We start from the raw sequence: 25,560 nt of genomic DNA, 5'->3' as shown, positions 1-25,560 counted from the left end.
TCTGGCTAATTTAGCATAACTCTCATCGGTCGAACCCATCAAATCCTCCAATGCACATTCTTTAGCCCTCCAAGTCTTCTGATAGCTCATGATCATCCCGTACTCTCGTCAAACGTCATAAATGATGTCTGAAGGTCTGTAGATCGTTCGTGGGTTCTGGAACTTGTGCATTATTTCTCGACCAATGAACTATGATCGGGCCTGCCTATGATCATTTCGACGAATACCCACTTTGCAAGTATGTTCCCGTGCATACTTACGGACTACAAATAACTCATTCGTGTTCATCTTAGTCGCTTGCAAACGCCAATGGCAACTGTCGTCAACGCAGATAATTTTGTACGTCGACTTGTTTGATTTCTTCATTTTAAACTCGAAGTTATATTATAAAGCAATCTGGTGCACAATTTCTTGCAATTCTTTATTTGATTCAAATAGTTGCTCGACATATACATCTTCATAGGGTTAGCAATGGTTCGGTTATGGGTCGGTTCGGCCAAAACCATAACCGCACCACCAATTTTTTGACCATACCATAACCGCATCATAATCACGTAAATCGGTTCGATTTGGTTCGGTTCGTATCTCGGTTGGGTTTGATTAATAATCATAGAAATAAATTATTTTTTATAAGTTCATCCGTCAAATTGATACAAAACAATTTATGAAAGAAGTCAATGAAAATAAAAACACAATATTCCAAACGAAAATGCAAACATTATCCAAATTTTCAATTGTAAAATACAAATTTAACAAACAATCTTATAAATATAACATTACTGAATTTTTCCTTCATTCTTAATTGTTGTGCATCAAAATTACTTGATTCATTCTTCCCCACAAGTCTTATTAGCATAGATCAACACTCAAAGTTGATTCATATATAGTAAATAAGAAATGTAAGTAGAGAATAAAAGGAGCCGTGCGTGAGTTTGTAGTCTGTGGAGAGTAGGGTTTGTATTTATATATTGTCATACTAATGATATTATTATAGGTTAATGGTAAGTGGGTTGGTCGGCTAAGTCATGTAGATGTAATGGAGGGATTTTGTTTTGGGTTAGATAGAAAAGTAGTGTAAAGCTCAATAATCAGTTCAATTGTTTTTTTTTTTAGCGGGTAATCGGTTTGGTTTCGGTTCGACGGCGTAAATATCATACCCGCACCGCCACGAACCGGTTCATAAAAATAAAAACCATATCCGCCCCATTGCACCATCAGTTTGATTTTTTTCGCCCCATTCGGTTCGACTAACCGTGATTTTCGATTTTGATGGTTCAAATTGTCATCCCTCCATCTTCATCATCTGGAACTACACGGGAACAATTCGAGGACCGTGTACTTGGTCCGGCCTGTGAGCTCCCACCCGACTCATGTCTCCTACGAGATAAAACAATCAAATCATCGTTTGTAAATACTTTTTCATTTTCATTGTCTTCAACTATCGATGGAATTATGTACGTAACAGTGTGATCATGGTGAGTAGCAGTGGTCTCGGGAATAACTACATCATCTTCATGAACAATCTGAATTGTATCACAAACACCATTTATATTACAATTTTCTTTGTTTGAAACTTTGTGTTCACCTTCGTGGACATTCTTCCCCAATAAAGTTACGCAACTAGGAGTCGACTTTTGACCTTGGTTCAATTTAGTTGGATGTTTCATTTCCACTTCAGAAGTAACTTTCATAGGTGGAATTGGAATGGTTGAATGCTTATGAAACAAAAATCCCAATTCCATATCGTACTGAGAAGGATCGACGTTAAGCATGTTTTGTATATCATAGTACATTTTTGCAAACGATGTACTCCTTATTATAAAAATTGCTTTAACCCCATCTCTTTCACTCGTCCATTTTCATTCTCACTGAGCATTTTCATTCATTTGAAATTCACCGAAGTAACAAATTGGGACACATGCTAATGTCATATCTGCCACAAATTAAAAATAAGGAATTAATATATAATTTTTTAAATTGTTCATTTCATATTTAATTTAATTTTATACTTTAAATAATTCATTGATTATTTTAATTGTTTCAAAAATATTTATTTCAATTAGTATTAGATATTCATTAATATTTACTTCAATAAACATATATTAAATATGAACAAATAAATTATAAAATTTGAAAGGAAAAAAAATGAACAGTCAGATGCGTCCAGCCGACCCAGAAATCAGGGCCGGCTGGACTTTTTAATTTTTTTCTTTTTTCAACTAACTAATGTTTAAATATTTATTTTACAGAAACCTATAAATTTTTCCTGTAAAATATATGTATACAGAGATGAATTTTTTTTCGTTTTTGCTATACAAAATTATATATCTGTTTTTAAATACTGTAATAATTCATCTGTCTTTGTCAAAATAAGATTTAAAGATTCAAACAGTAAATTTAACTAAAACAAAATTAAAAATACGTATTTACACTTACCAATTTCCAATGCCGACTGTAATTATTATTTTTTTTTAATTGAACCTTTGATAATTTTGTGAAATTTCACTATTCTAGCAAATGGAAGAAAAAATTTCTTTTTAACTATATTGAAGAAACTGATAAGCAAAATTGATTTTGAAATTTACGTGTGGAAGTGATTTAATTTATTTAAACTTTTAAATGTATTAATGTCTTTCAAAGAATTAACATATTTTCGTAATTGTGGAACATAAATAAGGGCACAGTTGTCTTTTTCAATACAAGAGGCCAATGTTAAAAAAAAAAAAAAAACCATTCTTCAGTTGCATATTTCTTTGCATTTCAAAGAATCTGTTCACCTGGAAAGAAAATGCTATATCTTCAATGCAAAACTGTTGCTTTAATTCTACTGCACAAAATCTGGAGCTATGATACAAGAACGAAAACTATTGAATAGGCAGTCATGAAAATGCTTCCTAAATCCAATGTTCTAAATTCAAAGGTTAGCATAACGGAGAGAGGTCGAAGATACTTTTCTCCTCCGCCGGCGCTTCTGCCTAATTTTCCAACAGCTCAAGAAAAGTATAAGCCCTACAAACAGCAACCACAAATATCAACGTTTCGTTTCAAAAAAAATGCAAGAAGAATAGAACGGTATAAATCGTTTATGAAACAAAGAAACATTGACTAGCACTCACCAAGAACAGCAATAGCTGGTATAAGCCAATGTCTAGAGACAACCACCAGCAAATCTAGCTGTAAGACAAGTAAATTTATATCAGCCTTCTAATGCATGTTAAAGAGAGTAACACATAATGAATACAAGGGAATAGAGTTAACTGTGTTGCAGGTTTTATTCTTACATCATCTCTGGAAAATATGTCCAAGTCAGCGGCTGATTTGGAGTTTTGATCTAGATGAGTAGAGTTTAAACCTCCACCCATGTCAATAAAACCATAGCCTGGCATTCTTCGATTTCTTCCCCTCACATGTAAATCATAGCCCTTTGTTCCCCATACTTCAAACCTTGAGTCTCTCCGGCAAATCAATTCTTTGTCAACAACAGCTGAGTAAGTTGAGAAATTCACATCTGTTCTGCGAGATGGTAGCTGCTTCCTGTCGAGGTACAATGGTTTATCTTGTCTACTTGAATCTGAGAAGAGCACTGGATCTTTTATACCACTGGCAGTAAAATCTAATATTTTCTGTAACAGCCAGTAACAATTTGTAACCATATGGCTGCTGTCCAAACAGTTGGAGTCTCCATAGACTGCAACTCGTCCACTACCAACCTCCAAAAGACCAAGAATAGGTGAATCCGCCTGCATGAAATTGAAGAGGCATAGTTAATTATACCCAAACATCTCACTAGACATTTCACTAATGCAAGGAAAAAGACTAAAGGCCCATTTGGCATGACTTTTGCTTTCTGTAAAAGAACTTTTAGAGGAAATTACCTTAATTTTTGTTTGGAAACTACTTTTTAAAAACACTTCCGGAATAAAGGAAGTCACATTGGATCAGCTTCTTTTAAAAGCTTTTTTAACTACCAAAAGCACTTTCATAAAATTAGCAAAACGGGTCCAAAAGCAGTTTTTGGATCTCAAAAGCTCTTTTTGGCTTTTCAAAAGCCATGCCAAACAAGTCCTAAATCAACTGTATGAAGAGTATGTCGAGTGCCTAAATATTTTAAGATGCAATGATGCTCATCTAGTTCTCATTTATCCAGTAAAGTAGGAAGTGTACACAGCTAATTAACCAGAAGCAAACCACTAAAATAATCAACAGGCTTAGTTGCCTCTTATTTGTTAGATTTTGCAACTTTATTAATAGACAAGAGGAAAAATCTAAATTATCCCATGATCTCACCTTGCTCATACCCGATAGTAGGAAATTCTGAGTGGCACCACTCTCTGAACTATCCATGAAAGGAAAGCTATGCAAGTATCCGCCCCTTGGAAACTTCACAATATCAGTTCCAGATGCATAACGACTCTGTTGAGCATTCATAAGAAAATCACCATTTAAAATCTTATCTCCAAAAGCAATCCCGAATGGGGCCAAAAGATCGTTTAGCGCAGGCACGTTTGCACCTCCAGTGACAGGCGTCCACCAGCTCCTTGTATTATCATCAAAAAACTTCATCTTCACCATAGACTCCAAATTGTACCAATCAGCAAAGACTGCAAGACCTAGTCCAGTATTGATCACATCATCTCTCAGTTTTTTTATTTCTTCATCGAAGTATTCATCTTCAAGATCTACCAGCAGAAGTGTCCCATATTGGTGAGCATCAAAGCAAGTAAAAGGAGAACCAAGCGTTTCTACATAATACCCTGAGTCTCGTAACATATTGAACATTATGTGGAAATTTGTATGTAAGTGGTCTCCATGCCAGTCAAGGATGTCGTTCCTAACATCCAAGGAATCTCTTGGGATATAACCAGGCGGGTATTTGATATTGTGAAATTGATCCCATAAGATCCTTGCTGATCTTGGTGGAGTAGGAACAACTTTTAGTTTCAAGCTTAGGAAACAAGTACTACTTCGAGGGAGTTTCTCTCCTTGGGCTGGTGGGCTATAAATTTTAACAGTTACATTGCCCTCTATTTCACCAGAAAACTGTGCCCCTTCTTCCTTGATTTGCACGTGAAGTGCCAGAAAACCAGTCCATGGCCAAATGATATCTGAGTAAGTGAAGTGAATGCTGATAAGATTGCCTTCCTCATTCAAAGGGTGCCATGCTGGTGGACTTTCAATGTAACCAGTTACACCCATCCCATTCAAAATAGTAGCATTAAAGATAACTGGCATGGCACCTGCATATAGCGGTTGACGGCAGAAAGGCCAAGAGTAAGGACAATCAGTATAATCAAGGACACTGGGGAAAATGCTAGCCCGAGGTTGATAACTCTTCAAAACTTCAAACGATTCCAGTCTGCAATCACAGTTCAAGGTTAGAATATAGAATATGGTCATCAAGTCAATTTATTTTACAGAAAAGAGCACTCACAGATCAACCCTGCCTGCACCCTGCTCATACATGTTGGGACCAGAGAGCTTTGCAGCACCTTCAACAAGTGCTTGTTTCATACTGGCTGGATTGAGAATCTCTTTTCGCTTGCTTTCAGGAATAATGCTAAAAAGTAGGCACACTATACCAGCAACTACAGGACTTGCCACGCTGGTGCCTGATAAGCTTTTACATCCTGTACTAATCTTGGATCCCATGATCTCCCGTCCATAAGCAACAATGTCAGGCTTCACACGACCGTAGCTGTTAGAACAAAGTTAGCAAAATTGAATTTTTTGTAGTATACACAGTTTAGCAAGATTTTTTTTTTTTTTTTTTTTTTTTTCAAGACAAGGTCTTCTACCATTATGCATTTATTGTAAAATTTTAGTAAAGCTCACGATACTTTTCACCTTTTTTAACATGGGCAATCGCTCTCAAGAGAGTGCATGCTTAGGAATGAACCAATATTAGGCTGAACTGAAATTGAGAACGTATTAAGCGAAGAAACAAGATAGCCAGCTACTGTCTTCTTTGTAATTTCTTTCTGGTCTACCACTTCTACTTTATATCAACTGCAAGTATGATGAAAATTCTCATCTCCACACAAGACAAAATTTGCCAATTGTTTTTTGGGAATACGATTGAATGTTTTTTAATAACAATGCACAGGACTTGTATTTATGCAGAATGCAAATGTCACAATACATCTGCTTTCTTCTAAACTTAGATATTAAATTTGTCAGATCCAAGTCTAGCACAAATCTAATTAATTATCTTTGACCAAAGAACAATAGAAAAAGAAACAAAATAAAACATAGGAAAAAGCAGATAAAAATGCCAATACACTACCCATGAGGTATCTCCCAAGTACTCATGCCACGTGACGAGAATGAGGCAATGTGATCTTTGTAATCAATACCACCAACACCAATTATATCACTTTGATCTGCTGGATTGTTCAGAGTTCCATAAAGTGGTCCATCGTTTCCAATTGCTGATACCATAATAATATTATTGGCTGTAATTTCCCAAACCTAAAAGGCGTAGATACCAAAAAAAAAAAAAAGCACTTCTGATCAGCAAGGTAACCAGAAACTTCTGTTGTCAGATGATGTTTGCTTCTTAGCATATTTAGGAAATTAGATTTGAAGTTTTAATGCCGGAGAAGCCTAATCTACTCTAAACAAGTGATCAATTTTTGAGGTGATGTTAGTAAATTTTATAACTCTACGCTCTTCAAATCATCTTAATGACGACAATAACATATACTTAATCCTTACGGAACTAATACATGAAAATCAATCTCATTACACCAAAAAACAAAGAAAAAAACCAATCTGGATATTTTGATATTTGAAACTGGCATAATATGCAGCAACAAATGGGCAAAAACAAATAAATTAAGAAAAACTGCGTAATGCATCTATGTTATTTTAGATACCATATAAAACAAAGAGCAGGTAACTAGCGACTAAAGCACCAGTAGACAAACCAAGAAAAATTACTTGAAAGATTGCACATACGATTCTAGAATCATCAGAGAAGCCAATTAGAGGAAATGAGAAATCAATGCAGAATAACCAAAAGGCCAATGTGATCTAACCTTCTCCACAAACGGAAGATCAAGATAATCAGGTCCACCAATGCTCAAATTTAGCACATCCATCTTGGTTGCAATTGCATAGTTGAATGCATCAAGGAACCATGACGTGTATGATACCTGGAATGAGCTGAATAGAAGTTTCTTATGGACTTGCTAAAATTTAAGAAACAAAAAATTTCCCCAAAAATGACTTGCATTATGTTTGAGAAACAAAATACAAAAGCAACATTTTCTGCACTTGACCTATCGCCTTTGCAATTGTTTCGGGAGGCAGGCTTTCATATACAATTTTAACAAAATTAACAAAAACATGAACGCATGTCATTTTGTCAGCAGAAGTTTGTGTAATGCAATGTACAACCTAGTGTTGTAGCAAAGGAATCGAGTGGATTGAATAAATTAAGATTATTTTACCTTGAAAACATCAAACAGGCAGAGTACAATTATTTAATAAAAAATTTAACTGACTTCAATATGTGCCTTATAGACTATACGGCTGATGCTAATACCCCATTATCTACTAACCCCCATAATGAAAGAAGCGGAGGTGTTCAAGATTTGTAAATACGTGAACATGTTGTAAAAGAAGGGAAACAACAAATCAAACAATGGTATATGTATAAGATGAAAACATGGGGGAAATCAACCATATAACCACTGAATTATTGGTTTAAAAGATAATTATCAAACAACCTTTTCCAACTCTTTAAATTTTAATCAAGATAAACAAAAACTAGAGACATTCTTCCCAAATTTGACAACCAAATAAAATATTCAGAATGGCCAAAAGGATATTAAAGTTCCAAAGGAAAATTTCAAGATACATATATGATCAGTGTTCAAAAAGGCAGGGTCTAGACATGAGGCGCGAAAAAGCCCCACATATAGGGAAGGCATGGGAAAAAGCGGTCAAACCTATTTTAATCACCTAATGCGGGCCAAAACACCAAAAGTTGCGGCCTTTTTGTTTTTTTTAAACTAATTAAATAAAAGGAAGAGTTAACAAATAGAATATTGAAAGTAGAAACACTTCAATTAAAATGTATTAATCTATTATGATCAGTTGTTTGCCAATTATTTTAACTTTTTAACTTTCTAGGTATGTATTATTATTTTTTTATTTAATGGCCTTATGATAATTAAAATATATGAAATCGCCTTTTTATTGTCTAGGCTCGTAATGGTTAATGTTTGAGCTTACCGCCTTGCACCTCATAGAACTTTGTATGTATTTGCTTGCATAAAACTACCTAAATTTCTTCATAGTTCATTCCAAGTCCAAATAAAGGAAGAGGATAACCAAGAAAACTTTACCACATCATATAACATGTATCTATTAATTCGTGGCATGTTACAGGTGTAGTGAAGAGAAAAGAAAAAGTAATCTAGGACAAACCTCACAGGGCATTTCGATGTCCGACAATGTCAAAAAGCAAGAATGTAGATTGCATATCTCTAGTAGATGAGAATAGGAGGAGGTTAATAGTAGGTTAAAACTTTGGAGGAGCAATTCGAAGCTTAAAATGTTGTAGGCTAACTAGAACTCAGATAGAATACATAAAATGCCCTTTTAGTGATAATATGTATAAAGAAAATAGTGGAATCACTATAGAAGAATGTTTTGCCACAAATGATAATATTTTGGAAAGTTAGGACCAATTAATGAATTTGAAGAGGATGTCATGCATAGTTTAGAGTAGTACGAAATGGAGACATGCTATAAGGATTTAGTGATAAGCGGATCCCTCAAGTTTTACAAAACTCATTGAACCTGCCATGCTTTATGGTCCCCGAGTGTAAGGTTATTAGTAGGAAAAAATGTCCATAGGATGAACATAGCTAAAAAAGAATAAAGTGAGAACCCATGAAGGTTGAGAATAAATTAACGAAGGAAAAGTAAGATGGTTGCTACATATTTTGCATAGATCTAAAAGGGTACACGTTAGAAGTGGAAGGGGTAGAATTTGGTCTGTAGTGGTTATGAAAGATCAATTTGCATTAGATATTTCGGTGTACATGTAGGAATAATCTGAAAGGAGAGGATTCATGTAAACAACCTCAAATTTGTTGGAAATAATGCTTCATATAGGGATAATCTGAACAAAAGGGGTTCATTTAGAGAAAATCAAATTTGCTGTGAATAATGCTTAGTTTGTTGTTATTTGTGTGCATGCATATTTGTATGTAAGCTTGTGAAGACACATATGTATAGGACTCTCCTAACTCAGTATATTAATGTAGATTGGGAACGGTATTCCCAATTTTTGTAGGCAATAGTTAACCATGCGAGCTCAATAATCTAGGCCATTAATGATGTTTCCAAGCAAAGATAACACAACATGATTCTACTTCAACACTATCTCCTTCATTTGGCAGAATAGTAATACCTAATTTTACACTTTTCCTCTTCTTACATTTCTTTTTATTACGATATCAATCTTCAAAATTTTACATCCTCTCTCTGAGTAATTTTAACCTATGACAAATGCACAAATCTATAGCACGGAAATAATACAAGCATTTTTATCCAAAAGCAGACCACTTAACTAGCATTCACGTCACAGTTATGATTGGACTATGGTGGCCCTAGTCAAAATTTGTCCTAGGTTGGCGATCGACACAATCAGTCGAATGGAGCTAAAAGAAAAACATCGAAACGGTGCAAAATTTTGAATGTCAATCTATCATGCCTAACTTTTTTATTTTGTGACCATCCCTGGGAACTTTCTTGCTCATCCCTCTCTAGACAATAATTTTCCATATCCATTTACAGCATCATTATTAACGCCGACTGGTACTTGGTTCTAGAACTGATGTGGGTGTTCACTGTTCCAAATTTCCATTCGCAAAGATGACCTCTTTGCATTCATTTGAAATAGTTGGCATAGATTATTAGTGTCCACCAAGATTGGGGTTATCTCTATAATCATAGAATACTTACAGTAGCTCAAAATATGTATATTATCAGAAACATAGTGATCAACAGCATTTGGAGTACAGGGTTCTATAGAATTTGAGGAATTCGAAAAGGGGACATCTAGTGATATTTGGCACGATATATATATAAAGCTTTCTGAAATCCCAACGAAACTGATTCAGCAATGTTGTATTAGTAATTAAGAAGAAACCTGTCAGAAGAAACCCTCACCCTACCTCAGTCTATAATTGCCTTGAGATAGAAATAGTAAACAGTCCATTCTCAGACAAAATAAGATCTTCTAGTGAAAACATGAAATCCAGACTCTTATTCCCCATTCCTTTCTATTCCAATTCTAGATTCTATCAAAAATTAGTCCAAAACAAAGCGATGCTTTTTTGTAATTGTGAGAATAAGAACCCTCAGGGATAGCTCAATCGTCAGACCTTGAGTTTGCTCCTCAATGGTCACCAGTTCGAGTCTCCTCAGAGTCAATGAGGTGAGTACCCGACTGTAAACTTCAGGGCCCGTGTGATTAGTCGATGTGCGCATAAACTGGCTCAAACACCCACGGTCATAATAATAATAATAATAATAATAATAATAATAATAATAATAATAATTATTATTATTATTATTATTATTATTATTATTATTATTATTATTATGAGAATAAGCATAGTCCTTGTACTACGTACAAAGACAAAATATACACACATAAGAATTCGTACTCTTCATGCAAGGATTAAAACATAGATATCCACCTTTTTCATTTGTAATTATAAAATCGGATATTTGTTCTATGTTACAACTCCCAGATATGTGAGAACAAAATAAAGAAAAACAAAAACAAAAATTGAATCAACAAAAGGTACATGAAGCTTTATAATTATCTATCGTACATTTTTATTTTCCATTCCAAATAAACCAGTTGCCGGAAGCAAACAGTAAATGTTACAATGCCATATGAGCAAACTTAAAAAAATTACGACCCCACCATGATGTCAAGGTCTAGTGAGCAAAAATCTGAGATCAGCAGCAGATAAATGTGCAGTAGCATTACCTGTGCATCAGTAAACACCCGAAAAGCATATATTTCGGCATCTGGAGCAAAACCAAGACATTCAGCATCTTGGCCAGCAATAACACCAGCCACAAAAGTCCCATGTCCAAGATTATCATTTAGCGTATCCTCATTTGTCCAATTTGTGCGTTCCTGAAAATTGTCCAGCCCATGATCAAGAACTAAAGCCAGAAAAGATGAGAATCGAGGAAAGAGCCTTATTCCAGTCTTTCCTCACGGCAAAGGGGTACCTTGATATTACGAAAATGTGGATGCAGTGCTCGGATTCCAGTATCAAAAATAGCCATTTTCACTTTTGCACCGGTATACCCCTTTGACCAGAGTGCATCTGCTCCAAACAAGGACGTAATCTGAGGTCCCTGCAAAATACAGCTCGGATAATGAGACTGGATAAAGTTTTAAAAGAAAAGGGGAGAACAGAGAAAAGTTTTAGCAGAAAGTACTCAACCAATTAACAATCGACAATGTTTTACTGAGTTCTTTTAACAGAAATTAAGCTCCATGTTATAAATAATGACTACAGGAGTGACCAAAACATAGAAGAGACCAAGCATTCCAGCAACTTGCTCATAAGTAAAGTAAATGACCTTCAACTAACCTGCCTATTCAAGTACAAACCACAAAAGCATACAGGCGTACAAAGTACAAACTATACATACTAACAATAAAGGACTAGAACATCCTCATTCAGACCAGGAAGCAGTAATCTTATCCTGTCAACCAATTAGGATAAGCATCAGATTATTTCTTTCGTGCAAGAACACTCTGTTTCCCTAAGTGTCTTTTCATGCAATAAGAAACAATGATTTCTGGAAGAAACCAGTGGGTTCTCATTCAGGTTATTGGGCAGTAATTCACCCTGTCAAGCTGATTAAGGAAAAGTGCCACAACAATTTTTAATCTCCTTGGTACTAAAACAAGAATAACTGGCCTTCTCATCCTATGATCTGACAGTCAAATATTGCAGTAAAGGAAAAGTACATACGTGCCAATTGATATATTCAAATTAATCTACTCCAAATTCAATTTTATTAGAGATAATGCATCTATTCATTTAAAGATACCATATCAGGCTTTCAATGAGTATTAGATTATTTCTGAATTACTAGGTGTTCTAAAACTAGGAGTTAAGCTAAGTGACGATAAGTCTTAGACCGAAGGAATATACCATAAAAAAAAATCTAATGCTCAAGATTTTATAATAATATAAATTTCTACCATTCATATTAACTAAGAATTTTGATTTTTCTCCTTTATCATCTATACTTCTATTCATGTCCGCAAAAAAAGTACTTCCATTCAGATATTACCAACCAGTAACATGATTACTAACACCGAACAAGAATCCCAAAAAATAAAAATAAAAATCACCCGCATCATTAGATTCCTCCTCCAGGTAATTCTTGAGCTACTCGTGCTCGCCACTGCATCATAATTCTCGTCTTCGTCAAAGGACATGGCGGTGAAAATCTTGCCTGGCCTTTTCTTACCATCCACGAAGGCCCCAACTTTCCCATTCCTCTCTTCAAGAACCCCTCTCTGGTAGCTCAAATCCAACGACACATCCTTAACCAGCTCCAATTTCCCAAACTCCCCAATCAGAAGTTCCAACATAAATTCTTGAATCGCTACAAGTGCGAAATCGGTGTCGAATTTCATTGCAGGGTTTTTCCTCTCTACCCATTCCCACCCCTTTAATTTCACATTGCGTTCAAGATATTCTCTGTGGTCCTGGGCTTTCTTGTACTGAATGAATCGGATTATGTGATTCTTCACATGGGTATCCTGAGGCGGCTCAATCTTAATCGAAGTTCGCTTTTCTTGGTCAAGAGAGAAATGGAAAAAGATGGAGAACAAAAGGACAAGAACTGAGAAAGTGAATATGGAGATTTGAGGAATTGAAACGCGGTTCATGACTGCAAGACTGCGCGATTAAACGAGACGGAAATTCTCCTCATAGGGCTATAGATGAGGGAGTTGATTTGTTAAATGACGGAATCTGCAGAAAACAGGAAGAAGTCTTTGCAAAACTCGCTTCTTTTGTCCGTGTGCGTGTTCTTGAGTTTTATTAGCAGTGACAGTTTGTCTTGATCAATTTTCTGTACCTTGTCACGTTTGTTATTTTGTAATTAAAAGGTCCTACAGAAGCCGGTTTGGAGTTTTGGATATTTTAGCCCCTGTTTGATCCCATTAAATTAAATTACATTACATTACATTTTACTCTCTCCTATTTTCAACTACACAATTTTTCATAAAATAATATTACACGTAATTCGAAAATTTTTCCTTCTTTTTCAACCACTCATTTTTCTAAAAAATATTATTCCCCCCATTTTCATTTTCAGATAATGAGGATCAAACAGGGACTTAATGTATCGATTTGAAAGCGCCTATGAAAGTTCAAATTTAAGTAATTTTTAGTATCGATTTCGACCCATAATTGAAAGTTAATGATTCATCCGTTCTAAAAGCTTTTTAAAAGATACATATGTGTTCAGTATAAAAAAATATGTATGTGTAAACAGAATAAGAGCAGTTTTGTGCTTCATTTTTTGTTCAAAATGTATTTTGAAATTATATTTGGATAAAAAAAAATTGTGTAGTTAAAAAATAAGGAAATGTTTGAGTTTGCGTGTAAAATTATTTTATTGAAAAATATGTAGTTGAAAATAAGAAAGAGAAAATATATTTTGAAAAAATAATGGGACCAAACAAGGACTAAATTTATACGTCACTAAGTGAATTTTCAATTTATAATTTTTTTTTTAATTCGTGTGATGTTATACTTATAAGTATTTTTTACATATAAGATAATTTTTAGCTTAAAAGTGAAATTTTTAGTTATTAAAATTTTAATTTTATAAGTAAACATTTACTTATAAATAAATTTTACGTAAGTTAATTTTATACTCATAAGTAATTTTTTATACATGACCAAATTTTTTACTTACAAGTTTTTATATTTATAAGTGAATTTTTGTCTTATTACTAGAATTTTACTTTATAAAAGTATTTTTTACATAAAAGTGAATTTTTGTCTTATTAGTGATTTTTACTTATAAGTAAATTTTTAATTATAAACTGATTTTTTTCCTATAAATAAATTTCTTTACTTATTGTATTTTTTATTTATTTATAATTTTTTTTTATGTATAATTAAATTTTTGTTTGTAGCATAATTGTTTCAGCGAGGTTGAATTAAAAGAAAATTTATAGATTTTGTGGGTCGAAAAATACGATCCAAATTACACTAGTTTTGGTGGTTTACAAAATCAACCAACTTTTAAGTCAACCAAAATCAATGCCCTAAAAATCTAACAAGCACTGATTTTCTTAACTTATCATAAAGATGCCATTAGAAAACGGTCAAAACACGTGATAAAAACTTCCCAGCATGCCCTTTATTTTAAGAGCAATGGAAGGGTTACATGGTATATAATCAAATACGGATTAGATCAACAATAAAAAGGTTTATAGAGGTTTAAGAAATAGAACAATTGACGTTGTTGGAATCAAAAGAATACAACTATTCAATTGGCTTTGGACAGAATGAACTAGTTCAGTTATTATTTTCTTTTTTCCTTTTTTTTTTAATAATCATGTAGTAATGTTTCTAGCTCCAAGTTTAATTCCAAAGTAAAACTTGATTTTGCATATAAGATTGGCTTATATCTGGTTTCTCTTCTTGGTCAGTTAACTTGAGTCACTATTATTTCTTAGATGAACTTGGGATCCTAGAACCCTTGTTCACGTAGCTTTTAGCGCCTATGAAAGGCTTTATATTGAACTTTGAAGCCTACTTATCTGGAAATAGTAGTATCATGCAGCGGCTATACAGTGTTTGAAGCGGAAAAGACTATATGAACAACAAATTGAGCAGCTTGGCAACTTCCAACTCTGAATCCATGATCAAGTTGACTTGACATTTAGCCCATGTTTGGTGTCCATTGTTTTAAAACTTTTTTTGTTAGAGGATTTTTTTAATCACACATTCACACAATAAATATTCTCCACGTAAATCAAAAACTTTACCCTATTTTTTAACCACGCATTCTCCTAAAAATACCATTCAAGTCAATAAAAAATTTGATAAACATATATCATCTCTCTCTTTGAATTTCTCTTTTTCTATTTTTTATTTCTGGCATTTTTGCCTTGACCATGTTTCCACTAGTCGTTTGAAATTTTTAGTTTCTAAGAATCAATTGGGAGATTTGCAAACTCATGATATTTTGTAATTGTAGTGTTTGAAAATTAGTTAAAATTTTCTGCTTTATCTTTTTCTCGAAGTATTTCTCATTATGTTGAGCCATTTGATTATGTTCATTTTGATATGTGAGGACATGCTCCTATTACCACAAGAGGAAGTTCTAGATATTATGTGTCTTTTATTGATGATTATAATCGTTATTATTGAATTTATCATATGAAACGATGTTTTCACTTTCTTTTTATTTATCGTTCTTTTAGAGCACTTATTAAAATTCAATGTACTTATAAGTAAATTTTTAATTATAAACTGATTTTTTTCCTATAAATAAATTTCTTTACTTATTGTATTTTTTATTTGTTTATAATTTTTTTTATATATAATTAAATTTTTGTTTGTAGCATAATTGTTTCAGCGAGGTTGAATTAAAAGAAAATTTATAGATTTTGTGGGTCGAAAAATACGATCCAAATTACACTAGTTTTGGTGGTTTACAAAATCAACCAACTTTTAAGTCAACCAAAATCAATGCCCTAAAAATCTAACAAGCACTGATTTTCTTAACTTATCATAAAGATGCCATTAGAAAACGGTCAAAACACGTGATAAAAACTTCCCAGCATGCCCTTTATTTTAAGAGCAATGGAAGGGTTACATGGTATATAATCAAATACGGATTAGATCAACAATAAAAAGGTTTATAGAGGTTTAAGAAATAGAACAATTGACGTTGTTGGAATCAAAAGAATACAACTATTCAATTGGCTTTGGACAGAATGAACTAGTTCAGTTATTATTTTCTTTTTTCCTTTTTTTTTTAATAATCATGTAGTAATGTTTCTAGCTCCAAGTTTAATTCCAAAGTAAAACTTGATTTTGCATATAAGATTGGCTTATATCTGGTTTCTCTTCTTGGTCAGTTAACTTGAGTCACTATTATTTCTTATATGAACTTGGGATCCTAGAACCCTTGTTCACGTAGCTTTTAGTGCCTATGAAAGGCTTTATATTGAACTTTGAAGCCTACTTATCTGGAAATAGTAGTATCATGCAGCGGCTATACAGTGTTTGAAGCGGGAAAGACTATATGAACAACAAATTGAGCAGCTTGGCAACTTCCAACTCTGAATCCATGATCAAGTTGACTTGACATTTAGCCCATGTTTGGTGTCCATTGTTTTAAAACTTTTTTTGTTAGAGGATTATTTTTAATCACACATTCACACAATAAATATTCTCCACGTAAATCGAAAACTTTACCCTATTTTTTAATCACGCATTCTCCTAAAAATACGATTCAAGTCAATAAAAAATTTGATAAACATATATCATCTCTCTCTTTGAATTTCTCTTTTTCTATTTTTTATTTGTGGCATTTTTGCCTTGAACATGTACCACTAGTTGTTTGAAATTTTTAGTTTCTAAGAATTAATTGGGAGATTTGCAAACTCATGATATTTTCTAATTGTAGTGTTTGAAAATTAGATAAATTTTCTGTTTTATCTTTTTCTCGAAGTATTTCTCATTATGTTGAGCCATTTGATTATGTTCATTTTGATATGTGAGGACATGCTCCTATTACCACAAGAGGAAGTTCTAGATATTATGTGTCTTTTATTGATGATTATAATCGTTATTATTGAATTTATCATATGAAACGATGTTTTCACTTTCTTTTTATTTATCGTTCTTTTAGAGCACTTATTAAAATTCAATGTTCTACTGTAATTATGCGTTTTAGATATGACTTGGGTGGAGAGTATACTTCAATTGATTCCCCCTGAATTGCTTGCTCTTGATGTCACAATTCGTCAAACCTCACATACTAACATCCTACAACAAAATGATGTTGCTGAACGAAAGCATAGGCCCATTGTAGAAACTCCCCGCTCCCTTCTTTTGTCTGCCAATGTTCCTAATGAATTTTGGAGAGAAATATTTTTCGTTGCTATTTCTTTAATTAATAAGATTTCACCTTCAACATACCTCAAGTATCACCCTTTGATACGATGTTTAGGCATCCTCCTGATTACTCCTCATTTAGAGTCTTTGGTTGTAATAACTTTTTTTCTTCGTCTTGAAGTCGAACGTTGTAAGCTGACATCTCACTTTGCTATTTGTGTTTTTTTAGATTATGGGTAAAGTTAAAAGGGTTATCGTTGTTCTAATCCCATAATAAAAATGTATATGTTTTTTGGCATGTTGTGTTTCTTGAGCACATCTAGTCTTTTCTATTTCTCATAATACTCGTGATGTGACTAAACTGATCTCTTTCGTATTGATCTATTCTCTGATGATATCAATACAGGACATCACCTTCAACAACTATATAAATGGTCGTAGAATGTAGCTGTTAAAAATAAGTATAGACAACCAATTAATTTTGTTTCAACAATTGCTTGATTTGTCGTTGTATTAATTATTTTTATCGATAAAATATCATTGAAGTAACTAAAATTTAGTTAGTTTTCTTTTCAACAATGAAAGAAGTGGTTGTAAAACATATATATTAACAATCAAAATATTAAAATAATGAGAAATGTAATCTTCAATGGTAATATTCATGATTCTATAACTTTTACACATTCACATCATGCTACAAATAAACATTACCCACCACTATAAACAATTATAAGAAGTAAATGAAAGCAGTTATAAAAACATTAACAAGAACTAAAATTTTCTTGGGCATTCAATAAATTAAAATATCTCAACATCAACTATAACTAGATGTTAATTATATCAAATATCACGACTTAAACAAAAAATTCACCTAGTTCTACCAATAATATTCTCAACATAAAAAACAACTAGACATAGAGTTAAAAGACTACTGCCTCGATCAAATAAAAATATATAACTATTACTACATCATCAGAAATAAAGTAAAAAACATATTAATTATCGACATTTAAACCATTGGTTGAAGAAACTCTTCATGAATGCAATTTAAGAATGTCTGCTCAGATTTTAATTGAGAATGAAGATCTCGAACCTCATTTAGACAATCCAAAAGTGGATCTTAGAAGCATCGCCAATCTCGTTCCATTGTTGTACTGCTAGAGGTACCATCAAACGAACAATAAATCCAATTTTATTAGCCAAAGCACATGCATTCCCTCCAATAGCTTCTCCATTTTTGTTAAATTCTACTTACAATCTATGTTTAATGGTAACCACAGCATCCTCACTTTGTTTTCCGCATGTAGGATCTCATTCTCATCATTTCCGAAAAGGATCTACAATAAAATATTATCATTTTTGAAACTATGAAGTTCGACCATGTAAACACCTAAAGGGGGTGAATACGTATTTTATGTGGACTTTAAACTTAACGATTAATAAATGCTCCAAGTCACAGTTATTAGTTAATCCGGATGAATTCACATGAAAAAACTATTCTATATTGAATTATTATAGTTAATAAATTGCTAAAAAGTAAATAACACTAGAAAATTATGACGGATAAAACCCCTCGCTGGATAAAAATAAAAACTCATTTTCCAAGCTAGCAAGAATCCACTATAAATTAATCAACTTACACTACTGTCAAACTCGAATAACTTTAATACTTTCTAACCTTCTGATTGTAATCATCAAAGTCCTTCTAGATTGTATGTTCCTGCACCAACTCTCGGCCTTTTGGAATCGTCTATCTTCTGTGGATCATTGAACTCGTTCTCCTTCAACTAGAACTTCGGTCACCTTTCTTGATCTTGAGAACTCTGATAGGTCACAAAAAAGTATGTGTTTTAGGGTTTTTTTTTTCATCATATAGATTTAATGTTTTCAATGATATGGTTAAATTAAGAGAGGAACCGTTTGCATGCTGTGTAAGAAGTGATTTTATGTTTAACTCAATATTCAACCCAACACTTTTTTTGAAATGGGGAGTAGGTATGTAAAGTATAGAGGTTTTGGATAGTATAGACTAGACAAAACTCTTAAAAAATTCGAATTAGGGTTTCTTGGGAAACACCATGAGAGCCCAGCAATAGGTGAGCGATAGGCAGGCAGGTAGTAGGCTAGCGACAATACTACAATTTTGGAAGCTCGAGCAACAGTTTGGTGGTAGGCTAGCATAATTTCAACAACTTTTTCCTTTGTTCCATAAATGACCCCAAGAACTCCTAACTCATCTATACAACTTACCACTTGACTCTTTCACTTTTAAAATTCTTTTACAACTACATTTTTGTCTAAAGATTGCCAACAACTCTAAAGCCTAACAAAACATCCTTTTGGCGTTGTATGACAAAACATGTATTACAAATCCAAGATATCCAATCTAATCTACCCAATCCAATTGGCTCAGTTGAATCTTACTTTTCTTTTTTCAAACCTATTTCCTAAAATAGTAATTCAAATATCAACTATAAAATCATGTGAAAATAGTAACCAAAAAAAAAATAAAATAAAATAAAATAAAAGAAGAAGCTTGAGACAGTTTTTTCATTAGCTCAAAATCATGCCAATTAAATTAAGATGCAATATTAATGTAATCCAATACACCAAAAACAAGCATCGATGTCACTAAACATCAAAATTTAATTTAGCTAAATAGAAGATAATATCATATACATCTCAAAGAGTGTCAAAAGATATTTTCAAATCAAATCAACATAACACACTACCTACTCCCCTCTTTTGTGACAAATGACAAGGGGATACCTAACAGCTAATCAGCAGCAGCAGCATCCCTATTTACTACCTCATCAGAATCATCAACATCATCCTCTAAATGCTCACGAATCCATCAGACTCCTCGCTGAATGCGATCGCACCATGAAGTGTGGCAAACTCTGTTATATGACGCTTTGTGTTGGTTGTCAACTGTGTAATCTCAGTTATCATACGAGCCTGATGCTCGATCATCACAGAGATCTGTCCATGAGATCTATAAAAAGGTCTATGGAAATAGAAGTAGATGGCAAAAAAGGATCAGTAAGTGGTGGTGGAGCAGAGGTAGAAGACGATAGAATGTCAGTGATGGAAATATGGATATCTAATCTAGATGGAGAAATATCAGATGTATCAATAGAAAGTAGATCACCGTAGGATCAGCTGGTACAATCACAGAACGGAAGAAAAAGGAACATGAGACCTACTCAATGAATGGTAGTGTGGCCAATAGGCCGAAAAACCCTCCCCACAATCCAATTAGGAAAAGTATCCCCAAGAGTTATCACGAGACGATGAATCAAGCAGGTGTTAGGAAGACCAATCCTAAAAGTACGTAAAATCTGATGGCATATGAAAGTAGGAAGGTCTATAGAGTTGCCATGCAAAAGCGCATAAAGAAACCTAGCATTGTCCATGGATAAAGAAAAGGTGTTGGAGACTAGCCACAGATTCGTACACACATTACGCAACAAAATCTGTCAGTCAGTCAGTAGGGATCTAGTACGAATAGCAGTCAAACCCGACCTAAGGGGCTATTAAATAGTGTTGATCAAACAAAAGAGTCTGTAGAGAGGGTGTCAACAGATAAATATGAGAATAATGGATAGAGGCATTACAAGCCGACTAGAAGAAGCAAAGCTTCATAGACTCAGCAAGTCGCTTATGAAAGCACCAGTTGAGGTTGATTCGGACCACGAGCAGAGAAAGCAGGGGAAAGGAAGGTAGCTAATCCACACGAGCCAGGCTCATCTATCTAGAGGTAAGGCAATGAAATGTCAAGGGTCCGAAGGAGATTGTTCATTCGATGTTTAGCTCTTCCCGTCTCGCCCGCTTGGCTTACTCTTTTATCCTTCTGGGTCATTACACTTCGATTCTATATAATGGGTCTAGGAACAGGATATGTTCTAACAAGTCGAGTCTTATGTCGGTCATATAGAACACCAATTGTAGATCCTGAATTCTGATCGGAAGTTGGGGTCGAAAATTATAATCACATCATCCGAGCGATTGTGCCTAATGTCTTTCTGAGGATATGAATAATACTAGCTATGACATCAGGAATGATATTAAGGCCCCATTTGGTACCCATTTTTTTTAAAATGTATTTCTCTCTCTTCTTTTCAACTACACTTTCTTCATTAAAATAATATTACACGTAAATCAAAAGCTTTTCCTTATTTTTCAACCACACATTTCCCATCAATTTACTATTCTAAAATGCATTTTTACATAAAAATGGCTCCCAAACACCCTCTAAGTATCTTACCCCAAAGAAAAAACCTAAAGGTCAACCCGTTAATATCATAAATATTCGCGTAGAACTCTTGGACAAGGAGACTAGCGGAGTAGACAACTCAAGGGCTTGCATCAACGTGAAGTAAAAATGGAACAAGATAGAGAAAAATGATTAAAAATGATTACCTTACTCTCTACCAGGATAGGGCATAAAAAAATTGAGTCCCAAAAACATCATGAACAATAGAAGAGATGAATCTAGACCCACTAAAGGAAGTCGATTCAATAGATGTCTGTGCAGCAGTCCTCACTCTCTTAGGAAACATCTATGACAAGTTACAAGAGAAAACACATCAATAGATGCAACTACAGATACTATACACATCTTTGAACAACTAATTACCGATATACATGAATGTACGTGAAATGAGACAAATAGGCTATATGTACGCTAAATGGTACGAAAAAGTCCTCAAACACCAAAACTATCATAAGCATGAAAATCAATGCAAAAACTATGCAATACACGCAAAATAATGTAAAATTATCCATTGTGCGCAAAATAATGCAAAAAATGTCCAATGCACTCAAAATAATGTAGAAACTATCCAATGCTTGTGAGATATGACGGAAGGCCATGCAATGCATGGACACAGGTTTCATGGTACCAGGATACAGGGGTAAAGATGCAGGGGGACGCAATGCCTTGACGTATGGTGACAAAGGGCAAACATGGGTGATATTGTGTCAATGTCAAATTCAATGAAAAAAGCAAAAGTGCATGTGATTACCTAGACATGCTCATGAGGGTGTGCTCAAAGTATTTGATCAATTATGTGTTAAAAATTGAACAAAAAGGTTGATAAGACAATATATAAAACAAGTGGCGTGTGTGTGTAAAGCATAACGTGCAAACCACAACTCATCCAACCACACTCTCATTAACCAATGCAATTCACAACTCAACACTCCAAAATCTAAATTCTATCCTATAATACATTAAGAACGAATCCAAAATCAAGAAGAATCCCAAAAAAAGCTCAAAGAACCCTAATACTCGAGTTTAAGCTTCAAACTCGGAATTTTTGAAATGAATGATGCAATTTGAAAATTTTTGCATTGTAGATGTATGAATTGGTGCCAAAAACAAAAAAAATGTGAACATTATGGATAAAACTATTTCTTACCATTAATTCAATAAAATATGGAATTAGTTTATGTTATGAGCTCTTACGAAAAATATAAACACATCAATTGAAGTTTGAAGTCCCAAAGTGGACTTAGGCGAGATAGAATTTAAGTGAAAATAGAAAGAGATTCAAAAAAATGACATTTGTTCTTTGCGATGGAATTCAAATACTAGGATGCACTTGAGCGAGAGGCGAGCAATAGACTAGTGACAAAGCCTTTGCTTTTTACACTTAAGCGATGCCTCAGCACCAAGTGGGTGAAAACTTTTTAACAAAATTAGTACTTTATTTTTGAAATTTTGAAATATGGATTTTTTAAAAAATCATGGCACACACTCCAACATATATGTTAACTCAAAAATGCAATTGATCACAAGAAGATATTATCAATGAATCGAAAAACTTTTCTGCATACTCAGATCAAGTTTAAATGTAGTAAATTTTTAAAAATTGCCACTAATTCCTTGTGAGCAAGACTTTAAACCTTAAAACTATGATAAATGGCATGCTAAACATCACTGCAAAATAAGTATTTCTCTCTATTAATGAAAGGTAAATCTAGCACTACTAGGACCTTTTAAATAAACAAGCTCATATTGATTTTTTGATGTCTAAACTTGTTTCCCTATCAGTAGGCAATTTTTTTTTTAATTATTTCATGTGTAATCTCATATCCATTAAGCGACTAAAATAACCCCTGTAACAAGCTTTGTGCCCATGACTCCAAGTCAGTTGACTATAGGGCATCAGGTTATAAGAAATCCCTCAAGCTTAATTGCTCGAGTCAAATATGCTCCGTAGAAAAGTATAAGATAATGCTCATTTTGTAATATATTTCAAATTTTTACTCTTAGACTGCTTTTGGGGAAATATACTAGAGCTTTAGTTACAGATTAATTAATGTTCGAGGAGACGTCGCCAATACATAAACATCATCCCAAATCTCACATATGTGATCAAGACTCACCCACAAGATCATATTGTATACTGTGCAGATGGTACATGAAGAGGCCTATACTAAGTACTCCACATAAATCTAAACAAAGTTATGAAAATTACGTAACTATTCATTGGTTGTACGCATACTTGGTCACAAAAAATAAGTTCAAGTAAATAAAAAATACGATGCTGTAGATGATCCTATGGACTTCTAACCCATCTATACAACCTACCACTTAACTCTTTTAGTTTTAAAACTTTTTACAACTATGTTTTTGTCTAAAGATCGCCAATAACTCGAAAACCTAGCAATTTTCAAATAATATAATGCTTACCCAAGTATTAACACCAAAACATAATATGGGGGAAAAATCAAATGCAGCTAACTTGATGAATCATAAGTGTAAAATGATTATAAAAAAAAAATCACATGAGTACCTGAAATGGGATTTTAGGATTGCATCGTTGAACTACCATCTTCATGCATTGGGAAGAGAACTCGTGCTACACCTAAATATACAAAATCACATATGTAAAGTTAACAAGTATACATGAATTTAAAAGTTAATAGAGATGTGTACATAATTACCTTACCTAAATATTTACAAATTACATGATGCAAAGTAATTCACACAATTGGTGATACTAGAGTATATTCTAATTGCCGTGCTTTCCTAACACAATGTCATCGTCACTTGCATCAACCTCATTTTGACTATCAAAAGCAACATGGGGTGATCCTTCATCATTAGGCTCTACTTGATTGGAACTTGAACAAGCGAAGTCTTGTATTACATTCAACATTGGATCAACAAAATCATCATCACTGCTCTCCTTTATGTCACCAGGAGATGTAGTATTAGAAGTGGTTGCAGGATAACTTTCTCCATGAAATACCCATGTTTAGACTATTTATTAGATGGCTTTTAATTGTTTCTAAATTTTGTAATATACCTTTTACACAAGAGCAAATGGACATCATGTTTCCTTCTTGGTCTAAGAAATTCAAGCTTTCTATGAAAGAGAGAACACCATTTCTATATTCATGAGACAACCTATTAGTCTGAAATATCCAAATCGATTGTCATTTCTTAACCCAGGAAAGAAAAATAACAAAACAAATGAAATAGTAAAAAAGGATTCATATTTGCTACATAGAAGGAAATAACAAAATAAGTTCAAGGACATATGATAAAAGGCATACATCTCATATCAAAACAATATAATAGGAATTATAGAAAGAGAACACATTCCCAAGCTTCATTCTCATGAAAATACCTTGCGGTTGATTTTATGAAATTATTTAGGAATTATATAATTCTTGCTAGGTGAAAGACTCAACTAGTTTTAGTTGTTCCTAAGGGCAGGGCCACGATCTTGGTGATGTGGGGATTAGGGACAAAGAGATATATTTTCTTTACAAAGTTGTTGCAAATGGTTCTAGAATTATGGCAAATTTGAAGGAAAAATCTTTGTAAAACTCTAATCATTCTCTATCAGCATTTTGTCCTTTAGAGAAATCATAAACGCTTGTTTTTACAGAAAATACTCTACGGTAATGTAAATGTTATTTGTAAATAAATAAACCTAAGTTCCTTCCAAACACAAGCCTCATGTATGTAAAAGAAATTGAAATTTCCTAGATGGGGGAGGTTGATCTTGCCATTGGCTTTCCAATAACTTTTTACTTATCCCCGTCATTATCCTATACAAGCTTCAAATACATAACAATTTGACTAAAATAGTACTCTGGAGAAGTTGCCAAAAGAAGTCTATACTTTTGAATTACATTTATGAACAAGCAAAACCCAGACCATTTCGTTTTTAACCTCATTCAGTAACAAACAAAATTTTTAACACAAATATCAACTCCAGATCATCTCGTTTTTTAAATTTATCAATGATTTTAGATGAAATACAAACCTTTTGATATAGAGGAACAGGAAATTGGTCCTTGAGACAGCCAAATCCACGAGAAAAACGCAAAACTACAGTGTCGAAGGGAGAACAGCAGCTTCAATTGGATTTTGTGAGAGAGGAAAGGG

General features: G+C 33.5%; 1 protein-coding gene and 1 long non-coding RNA gene across 2 annotated transcripts; both read right to left on the bottom strand.

The window, feature by feature from the left end:
• Nucleotides 1-2,720: 2,720 nt before the first annotated feature.
• On the bottom strand, nt 2,721-13,130 carry LOC111411249 (subtilisin-like protease SBT6.1). Its single transcript, XM_023041801.1, has 10 exons — nt 12,410-13,130; nt 11,269-11,397; nt 11,018-11,170; nt 7,038-7,154; nt 6,284-6,468; nt 5,432-5,695; nt 4,288-5,356; nt 3,282-3,740; nt 3,117-3,174; nt 2,721-3,009 (listed from the first exon to the last, which is right to left on the bottom strand). Exons 1-10 carry the CDS (start codon nt 12,950-12,952, stop codon nt 2,915-2,917), a joined length of 3,072 nt encoding a protein of 1,023 aa, XP_022897569.1. The 5' UTR covers nt 12,953-13,130; the 3' UTR covers nt 2,721-2,914.
• A 5,348-nt stretch (nt 13,131-18,478) lies between these two features.
• Nucleotides 18,479-25,547, bottom strand: LOC111375841. The gene is made up of 3 exons (XR_002699370.1): nt 25,439-25,547; nt 23,954-24,025; nt 18,479-18,973 (listed from the first exon to the last, which is right to left on the bottom strand). It is a non-coding gene; the product is annotated as an uncharacterized LOC111375841 (long non-coding RNA).
• Nucleotides 25,548-25,560: the final 13 nt, after the last annotated feature.

Source organism: Olea europaea, chromosome 2, assembly GCF_002742605.1.
Source record: "Olea europaea var. sylvestris chromosome 2, O_europaea_v1, whole genome shotgun sequence".
In the NCBI taxonomy this organism is placed as follows: Eukaryota; Viridiplantae; Streptophyta; class Magnoliopsida; order Lamiales; family Oleaceae; genus Olea; species Olea europaea.
Note: the sequence above shows the minus strand (reverse complement) of the source record. Positions and strands in the feature narration are given on the sequence as shown.